The sequence below is a fragment of the Carlito syrichta genome, unplaced genomic scaffold (genome assembly GCF_000164805.1).
Source record: "Carlito syrichta isolate Samal-C Ts95f unplaced genomic scaffold, Tarsius_syrichta-2.0.1 Scaffold226607, whole genome shotgun sequence".
NCBI lineage: Eukaryota > Metazoa > Chordata > Mammalia > Primates > Tarsiidae > Carlito > Carlito syrichta.
In genome coordinates, this window is record NW_007170703.1 from 237,963 (window position 1) to 248,116 (window position 10,154).

General features: G+C 50.5%; 1 protein-coding gene across 1 annotated transcript in view; it reads left to right on the forward strand.

Moving 5' to 3' along the window:
• Window positions 1-10,154, forward strand: part of COL15A1 (collagen type XV alpha 1 chain) — a 112,834-nt gene that overhangs the window by 53,416 nt on the left and 49,264 nt on the right. The window contains exons 8-11 of the mRNA XM_008051710.2: window positions 1,743-1,877; window positions 3,391-3,543; window positions 5,672-5,821; window positions 6,567-6,714. Coding sequence (XP_008049901.1) covers window positions 1,743-1,877; window positions 3,391-3,543; window positions 5,672-5,821; window positions 6,567-6,714 — 586 coding nt within the window. The remainder of the gene's footprint in view (window positions 1-1,742; window positions 1,878-3,390; window positions 3,544-5,671; window positions 5,822-6,566; window positions 6,715-10,154) is intronic.

The window sequence follows — 10,154 nt, forward strand, 5'->3', positions numbered from 1 at the left end:
CCCTCCTCCCCTTCCTTCCCCCCCCACCCCACTCTGGGTCTAGATGGTTGTCTACTTTCACCTTTTGTCTTTCCCTGGAGAAAATCAGACACCAGTCTCTGCATCTCCCAATTTCTGAGGAATACCTATCCAGCTCACCAGAGGCTTGGCTTGAGGAGAGAGGGGGAAGCCACAGCACACTGAAAGTTCTCTCCAGAGGAGTTCTCACTCTCCAGGCACTCAACCCCAAGATGAATCCTGTTCCTCTTCTTTTTTTTTTTTTTTTTTTTTTTTGAGTTGGAGTCTCACTCTGTCGCCCAGACTGGAGTGCAGTGGCTGCTCCCGGCCACCGCAGCCTCGACCTGCTGGGCTCCGGCGATCATTCCGCCTCAGCCTTCCACGTAGCCAGAATTACAGGCATGCGCTACCACGCCCGGCTGATTTTTTGATTTATTGTAGAGATGAGGTCTCGCTGCCCAGGCGGGTCTCGAACTCTCGGGCTCAGGCAATCCACTCACCTCAGCCTCCCAAAGGCGTGGAATTACAGGCTGAGCCACCGAGCCCAGCTCTGTTCCTCTTCTTATGCAGCCCAGATGCAGGAGATGGGCTGATGCTGGTAGAACTGGTGTAATTTCCTTGTCTCTTAGCATTGGAGGTCGCCTGATGCCTGTGGAATTGTTCTTGCCCTTTGGGGCTTGAGCTGGTGTTGAGTCAGAAGGAGTCTCATTTTAGCATCCTGAAATCTCATTGTTTCTCTAACTGCTTTTTGGGACAATAGTTCTGCAAGAATTTAATATACTTTATGAAAAAAGGGCTCTGAGGTCAAATGAATTTGGGAAAGGCTCCACTCTACATTCCCCCCTCCCTTTTTTTTGAGTGGCACACTCACGACCACCCCAGCGCCGACCTGCTATGCTCAGGCGATCCTTCCGCCTCAGCCTGCCAAGTAGCTGGAACTACAGATGCGCACGACCCACACCACCTAATGTTTTGATTTATTGTAGAGACGAGGTCTTGCCAAGTTGCCCAGGCTAGTCTTGAACCCGTGGGCTCAAGCAATCCCTTCACCTTGGCCAGCTTGAGCCACCATGCCCAACCTACATTCCCCTTTCTGAGAAGTCCTGCAAGGAAATCTATTTAACTTTGCTTGGCCCAGTGTTTTTGGTAACTAAAGGAACAACTTTTTGCACAAATAAACACATATATACCTTTGGGAAACAGAGATAAAACATCGTTTGATGACACCAGCAGCCAAAGCTGCTCTGTCTTTCCATTTCCCCCATTTGCTGTGTAATGTTCAGAGAATTGGCCTGAGCTTTCCCAAGGGATATTTAGTCATAGGAAAAGAGAGGAAGCAGAGTGTCCATCTGGAGAAGGTTGAGGAGGACAGAAGTGTTGTCTGCACATCTCTGAAGCACCGTCAAGAACATTGTTCCAGTGGCTTCTGGATGGGCACATGGGGAGGCTGAAGGGAAGCAACAAGTCTCAACAGAAGTATCTAGAGCTGGAGCAGGCTGACTCAGGAGCAGTTGTCTCCCTGACACTGGAGGTGCAAACAGATGCTAGGAACCAAACACGAGGCGTAGGTGCCTGGGCAGTCTTCTGTTCCTGGATTTGTGAAGTCATAGATAAGAGAGTTCTTAAGTAAAGAAGCTGCACAAGTGCCCAGGCAGTCTGTTCTCTCCGGCCACAGGCACACTGATCGAGGCCCAGGGCCCAGTGACATGGTCTCTCATGATGTCTCATGATGTCTTTGTTTTCAGGATTTAGCAGCAACAGCAGCCGGGCTGGTTGAAGCGCCCGTCACCACTGCCAAGGAAGCAGAGGCCAGTGGTGTGCCCACTGAAGGGTCGACCCTCCCCATGTCCACCCAGAACCCTGGGGAAGGGGTCACTCCAGTAAGTAGCTCAGAATGCATGCTCCTCTTTACCTGTTTCTGAGGGCTGGACATCATCTCGGGTGGGAGCAGTAACTGACCTTCCTCATCTGTCTGCACAGTGCAGAGTGACCATCGTGTGGGGCTGAGTAGGCCTGGAGCAGGAGGCTGAGGCGTGTATACACTCATCCAGTGATGTTTGCAGAGACTCTGAACTGGGCACTGGGCCTGGCTGTGGGGACTGACAGTCAATAGGATAGAGCCGGTTCTTGGGGACAGGGTGGTGAGAGATGCTAGAACCCAGGCCTGGGTGTCAAGGAAGACTTCCTGGGGAAGGATGACAAGGGTGAGCCCAGGAGGATGGGTAGAAGTAGCGTGGCAGATGGGGGTGAGACAGGTGTTCCAGGCAGGTAAGATGGCAGGAACAGAGGCCTGGAGGCATCAGCAGGAGCCTAAAGAGGCTGGGGGCAAGAGAATTGCTGGAGTCCAGGAGTTCGAGACCAGCCTGGGCAACATAGTGAAACTTCGTCTCCACAAAAAAATCAAAATTAGTTGTATATGGTGGCATACCTGTAGTCCCAGCTACTCGGGGTGCTGAGATGGAAGGATCGCCTGAGCACAGAGGTTGAGTCTGCCATGAGCTGTGATTGTGCCACTGCACTCCAGCCTGGGCAACAGAGTGAGACCCTGAATCAACAAAACAAAACAAAAAACAGGAGGCCTGAGGAAGTGCAGCATGCCTGCAGGGTTAAGGGGTGGAGGATGTGACTGGAGAGACCTCGAAGACCACAGAGAAGATTCAGCAGAAGTGGGGAGCACCGAAGGGTATGAAGCACGGAAGTGATGTAGACAGATTCGAATTCCAGAAAGATCACCCTGACTAGTGAGTGGAGAAAGGGTGGGGGGATGTGAGCCTGGAGAAAGAGGTGGGCTCAGGGGCTGTGTTGGCGTAAAGATGAGTGGTGGTGTTATCTTGCTCTGAGGTCTGGTCAGCAATATCGGATCCTGCCAAAGAACTCACAAGTGTTCATTGACTTTGTAAACGTGACTGTGGGTGACCTTGGAGAGGGCAGTTTTAGGGCTGTAGGAGGGGTAGAAGCCAGATGACGCTGGGCTGAAGAAAGAATGAGACAGGAAGTGGTCCTAGAGTGTAGACAACTCCTTCAACAAGGAAGCTATGGTGCCCGAGGACCTGGGTTTTTGTCCTGACTCAATGACTGAAGCACCAGTGGAAGCTGTACTCTCAGGTCAGGGGACAGAGGTCAGAAGGGACTGTGGTGAGCACATGACCCATGGGGTTGGTAGGGATGGGCTGGGTGCACCAACCACACAGGTGGGATGCCGGGTTGGGACTTGCACTTGTGGAGTTTTGTGCAGTTGCTGCATCAAGGGTAGTAATGTGAGGGTGCAAGTGCTTTGAAAGTGAGGGAGGGGCAGGATGCGGGGCAGGGGCATGGCTGGCCAGCTGCTCCAGCACAGTGTGGTGGATTGGGGTCAAGGGACTCTGATGTGGCCTGTGTTATTTTTCTATTCAGGGTCCAGATCATGAGGAAGGGTTAGCAGCAACAGCAGCAGGGGAGGTCGAGGTGCCCACCGGCACTGCCGGGGAACCAGAGGCCAGCAGTGTGCTCACCGTAGAGCCAGCCCTCTCTATGTCCACCCAGAAGCCCGAGGAAGAGCCCACTGTGGTAAGGATCGCACAGTACTGGGAGCTCAAGTTCATGACTGGGAGTAGCCACTGACTTCTTGGAGTGTGGGGCTCCATTCTACTCAGCAAACCCAGAGGATCCTGGAGGTTAGGGGGTACCTCTCTGGCTCAGTCCAGGCTCGCGAGTGGAGATTGCCAAGGTCTGGGTAAGTGTATGGTGATGCCACTAAAAGCCAGTGGGGAGTGAGGCCTGGCAGGGGGACAAAGGAGATGGGGTGAAGCAGAGAGGTGGGGGCGAGTGCCAGGGCTACATCCAGGGCCCTGCTGCCTCCACCAGCAGGGGTCAGCAGGGCTCAGCAACCAGAGGATGGTGGGCTGAGTGGAAGAGGAAGGGTGATGGTGGTCACAGGAGGTTGTGTGAAGGAGTGGGGGTCAGGGTGCAGGCAGGCAGGCCCCGGGGGGCCAGAGGGCACAGCCAGGCCTTCTCAGCTCTCTTCTCATGCAGCGGAGAGACACTACCCAGCTGCAACAGGCAGGACACACACATTCCAAGACACTCGGCAAGTCTGTCCCTCTCACGGATGCCCACATGTTCTTCCAGGTCAACAGTCAGACCCCAACTCCTCATTTCTAAACCCCCCATTTCCACATTCTCACCGGAAATGTGTGGAACTCTCATCCCCCAGTTTCCCCCAGTTGCCTAATCTAGAATTCTCTGTAACTCCCACATCAACAAATATTGCTGTTGATTTTTCTGCTTTGAACTGCCTGTCACTATGCCCTCCTCCAGTGTTGCCCCTTGCACTTAGCCGTCTCGTCCTTAGCCCAGGCGATTGCTGAGGCCCTGCCTGGCCTCCTCCTCCAGTCTGGGTTGTCAGCGCTCTTCTTGGAAGCTTCCCATCACCCTTCCCTGCAGACTCGGCTCCCTCACCTGTCCTGAAGGGCCTTGCAGGGGCTAGCCTGTCCAGCCTGGCTGTCCACCTCTGGGGCCCCCTCTCTGTCCCGCTCTTGGTGCTTCAGCCTCTCTGACCTCAGCTTCTCAACCATGCCTCCTTTCCTCTTGCTTCGCCATCCTCCCATCCCCTCTCCTCTCTGCTGATAACCTTTCTTCCTCCTCCCCTCTTTTTAATTCTTGCTTAATTCTTCAGAATTCTACTCAAACGCTACTTCCTGGAAAAGGTGTCATCTCAGACGGTAATGTCTCCTCGTCCTTGTGCTTGGAAGGCCTCATCATAATTGTAGTTAATAATATATGTGATAAACCGTTCCTGTCTGGCTCTCTACCAGAATGCAAGCTCTGTGAGGGCAGGGATTTCAGATAAGTATTTTGTTCTCTGACATACTACATTCCTGACAGAGGGTAGGCCCTGAGTGAATATCTGCCCAGTAAGTAAATGGTCAGGATCATCAGGCCATCACAGATCTATAGCCCGGACCTTTGAGGTCATTGCTCCCTCGTCTGTCTGTGTGGGTCAGGCAGTCATCCAGCACTAGCCTGGGTCCATGCTGCAGACCTTGCAGGAGCCTGGAGGTTAGGGGGTACCTCACGCCTGTAATTCCAGCACTGAGGGAGGCTGACAGGGCATGCAGGGGACAGGGCATGCACTGACCAGCTGACAGCTTAGGACACGTGGCCGTTAGATGGATGCTTTCAGGAACAGAGTGATCTTCTCCTTCTCCCTCCTCTTCTATTTCTTTTCCTCCTCCTTCTCCTCCTCCTCCTTCCCACTTTTTCTCCCATTCCCATCCCTTCTTCCTCCCCTCCCTCAGCCCTCCTCCCCTTTATTTAAAGGCAAAGCACTTACAGCAAGGTGGGAAAGCCAGACTCAAGTCCCAGGCCTACCAAGTCTTAGTTTTGTAGAAACTAGACCTTGACCAGCAGAGCTGTCTGAAAATAGAAGGGCTGCCTGCAGAGGGTGAGCTCCAGTTTCTAGAGGTGTGCTGGAGGGGATTCTGGGGTGGGCGGGGAATGCCCAGAGAAGAGTGTTCTAACCCTGGAACCCCAGGAATCTGTGGGCAAGGCGTGGCCCTGATGAGCAGAAGAAATGGAGTACTAGACCCGCCAGTTCTCTGAGGACCCCATGGTTTCTTCCGGGCAGCCACACACCCACGGCACCAGGGATGTGGATGAAGGGGCCCGATCCCTCATGCCAGTTTTTTTTTTTCAGGATCCAAACAGTGAAGAAAGTCTAACAACAGTTGATGCTGCAACTGAAGGACCCCTTGGCACTTTCGAGGATGAGGAGGCCAGCGGAGTCCCCACAGACGGCCTGGCTCTTCTCACAAGCACCACGGCCCCCGGGCATGTGGTCACTCCCGTAAGTATCATCTGGTGTCCTCTCTGGTTCACAGGGGAGAGACAGGTCCACCTCACGAGATGGAAGCTGCCACGAACCTTCGCAGAGGCACATACATGCCCAGCCTCCTTAGGCGTGCATATCTGGGAGGGTGCCAGCTGGAGGGAGGCAGGATGCAATGCCAGGAGCATGACAGGGGCCAGGCATCAGGTTTTGTCCCAACCCTGCTACCTCCTAGCTTTGTTCAAGAAGAACTTTCTCAGAGGACAATGGTCCACAGTTGGAAGGGGTTGTTGGTGGGAGAGCTGAGCCTTAGAGGAGATGTGCATTTCAGAAGGGGATGTTGCCAGGTGCTCATGCCTGTAATTCCAGCACTTAGGGAGGCTGAGGCGAGAGGATTGCTTGAGCCCAGGAGTTTGAGACCAGCATAGGCAATGTAGTGAGACCTCATCTCTACAAAAAAAAAAAACAAAACATTAGGCGGGGTGGTGCGTGCCTATAGTCCCAGCTCCTCAGGAGGCTGAGGCGAAAGGATTGTCTGTATCCAGGAGGTCGAGGCTGTGGTGAGCTGTGATCAAGCCATTGCACTCTGGGGTGATAGAATAAGACTCTGATTCAAAAAAAAAAAGGCAGGGAGATGTATGGGTCTGTGCTTCTTTGACTGTGTAGGTAAGAAAGTGCTTTGAAGTTGGGCTGACACCACAGAAATGACAGTTACCACAACTACCTGAGGTGAGGTGAAACTTTGTGTTGGTTTTTTTTTCAGGGTCTTGGTGACAAAGAAGCCTCCTCAGCAGTCACAACAGAGGAGCCCCTCACCACAGCTGGGGACGAAGAATTCGACAGCACTCCCCCTGAAGGGCCACCGCTCCCCTTACCCACCATGGCTTTTGAAAGAGGGGTCACCCCAGTAAGTGGCACAGAGGTGTGAAGACTTGCCAGCTCTTACAGGGGCGAGAAAGGAAACCTGGTTTGAGGGAGGGGCCAGCCTCTGGCTTTCTCAGGGGTGGTTTTTCATTTGAGTTTTTGTGGGGTGACTTCAAAGGTCCAGCCAGCACGAGTTTCTAGGATTTCTGGGCTGCAACTGTGGGACCTTAAGCAAACCCTTTAATTTCTCTGGGTCTCAGTTTCCTCATCTGTGAAAGAGGATAGCTGTGAGGTCACATCAGAGAATGTAGGTCAGAGAATGGAAAGTTCTGTACACACACATGGGGTTGTCACCATGTAAGGGCTGGAATTTCTTTTAGACATAGGAAACCCAGAGCTGTCCCTCCACTTGGGCTTGTGTGAAGCAGGGAATGCAGTTGCTGTTCAAATGTGGATATGTTTTTAAAGAAAAACATTCCACTGGTGACTAGCATGGGCTCTTCAGTTCCCTGAGCAACACCTGGTTGTACACCATTTGAAAGCTATGCCTCTGGCTGGGCGTGGTGGCTCACACCTGTAATCCTAGCACTTTGGGAGGCTGAGGCAGGAGGATTGCTTGAATGCAGGAGTTCAAGACCAGCCTGGGCAATATAGCAAGACCTCATCCCTAAAAAAAGCCCCCCAAACAAAACAAAGATTAGCCAGGCGTGGTGGCGTGCCCCTGTAATCCCAGCTACTCGGAAGGCTGAGGCTGGAGGATCACCTGAGTCCTGGAGGTCAAGGCTGTGATGAGCCGTGATGGTGCCACTGCACTCCAGCCTGGCAATAGAGTGAGATCTGAAAGAAAGGAAGGAAGAAAGGGAGGAAGGAAGGGAGGGAGGAAGGAAGGAAGGGAGGAAGGAAAAAAGAAAGGAAAGAAGGAAAGAAGCCACAACTCAAGCTACAGTCTCATGGTCCATTGGCCATGGAGCGCCAGGACTTACCTGTGAGGGGAAAGGATGTGGGCCGGGAGGTCCTGAATGCGACTTGCTCAAGGCCTCTTTCAGCAGTCATTATGTTGCGTATCGTCTATTTAATTAGAATCACTGTCCACTCATTCATGGCTTTGCTCATTGACTGGACACCGAGCAGCTCTGGGCGCTAGGTCCAGACACTAGCAGATAGGGATGAATATGGCTTCTTCCTGTCCCCAAGAAATTCACACTCAAGGGACAGGAAGTAAGCTATCTGAACTGACAGCAATTAGACACTCTGCTTTCCAAGTCTGTCTGATTCCTTTCACCCCACCCCTCTCTGGCGTGAGGTGAACGAACTCCATTTGTGGGAGGAAAGTGAGACTTGGAGAAGGGGAGTCACCTACCACTGCTGAGCCTCTATGAGGCAGAGCTGGGATTGGACTCTTGGCCTACTGGCCTGCAGAGCGTGTGCTCTTAAGCTTCTCCTAACTGAACTTCTCATCCGTGAGAGTGTGGTATGACAAAAAGACCCTACGCTGGGAGATGGGAAGCTGAGGTTTGCTTCTAGGGATGCCGCCAACTTGTGGTGGGCCCTGAACTTCCTTGTCATCATGTATAGGAAGAGGAAAATGATCAGGAACTCTGACTTTTAGCCCTGACTGCACATTAGAGATACCTGGGACACTTAAAACAATACATCCTAGTGGGCAGCCAGTTGTGGGACCCACCAACTCACACACTGTGACTTTCTAAAGAACGTTCTCTTGCTCTTCTGTGCCTTAGCCCAAGGTATATATGCAAATCACCAAGACCAAATCTCCTGAGTGATGTTGCAGTTCTTCTTTTTCTGTCTTTTTTTTTTTTAACTTTTTGTTATTAAAAAATCTAAAAAATGGTGGAGTGCAGGTGGCTCACACCTATAATCCCAGCACTTTGGGAGACCAAGGTAGGAGGATTGTTTGAGGCCAGGAGTTCGAGACCAGCCTAAGCAACATGACGAGACCACATCTCTACAAAAAATGTAAAAATTAGCCAGGCATGGTGGTACACATCTGTAGTCCTAGCCACTTGGGGGGCTGAGGCAGGAGATTCACTGGAGCCCAGCAGGTCGAGGTTGCAGTGAACCGTGATCGTGCCACTGCACTCCAACCTGAGCAACAGAGTGAGACACAGTTTCAAAAAAAAGGGAAATCTAGAAAACTGCACAGAAGGGCTTAGAATAGTATAATTAGCCCCCACAGACCCATCACTCAGTTTGAACAATTATCAACACTTTGCTAACCTTGCTTCCTCAGACATCATTTTTTTTGGAGGGAATGGGGAAGCTGGAACGTTTCAAAACCAATCTGTAACATCTTATCCTGTAACTTTTAAAATGTGTATTGCTAATAGAGTGATCTGGGACCTTTTTTATCTGTCATAGCCACTGTGTCATTTTCCAGCGAACAAAATTAACAATGGTTTCTTCATATTATCGCATACCTCTTTAAAGTTAGCTTGTTTGAATATGAATCCAAACAAGGTCTACTTCCACACTTGGTTGACATGTCTCTTAAATTTCTCTTAATCTCTGTTTGTCTCCCGCCTTCTTTTTTCTCTTTTGCTATTGATTTGTTGGAGAAACTGGGTCAGTTTCTTCCTTAGACCCTTTGTATTTTCTACTTTGAGTAGTCAGCCTGCTGAGGCTGGCTATGCTCGTGGGAGTGTGGAGGCTTTACTGCTCCTGGGAAACTCTTTGTCCACATGTATTAACAACCATAAAACTGCATGTTGCTGATCCAGAAACTTCTCTTTTATAGGAATTGATCCTAATGGAGATAGTCTGATATATATATATATTTTCTCCTCTTTTAATTTTTTTATTTTAAAGATGTAGGGTACAATTCAGCTGATTGTTTTAAAGGCATTCATTGTATTAAAGTATATTCAAGTAATGGAACATTATGTAACTATTAGGAGTTTTTAATGAGGAAGGAAATGCTTACCCTATACTGTTCAGTGAAAGAAACTGGTTATAAGCATACGTACAGTGTGTGGTCATAATTTTTAAAAATACGTGCAAAAACACTGGAAGGAAATATCCTCCGTAAATGTTGGAAATTGTTGCCTCACAATGGTGGAATTAGGGGCTGTTGTTAGGTTCTTAATACATTTTGATGTTTTCCACTATGGAGGCTGATGATTTTTGCCATCAATATTTTTAAAACTCTAAGAAGGGAGAGAGAGACAGAGAGAGAAAGAGAGAGAGAGAGAGAAGGGGAGAAAGGGAGATGTGAACACAAGGTGTTGCTTTTGCTCCTTAGCACATAGCTGATGAAGATAGACCGCCGCAAGTGACTGTGTTAGGGACCCGACAGAACAGTACCTGAAATAAATGCCCTAATTCTGAACAGATACCTTAAAGGCACAGTAGACTGTCAAGGCAGCATCCTCTTTAGAATCTCAAGGATCAGTTTGCATCTCAGAGTCACCCACGGCAGTATAACTTAGTGGGTTAGCATTCAAGCCTGGCTCTGTCACATATCTGTGAC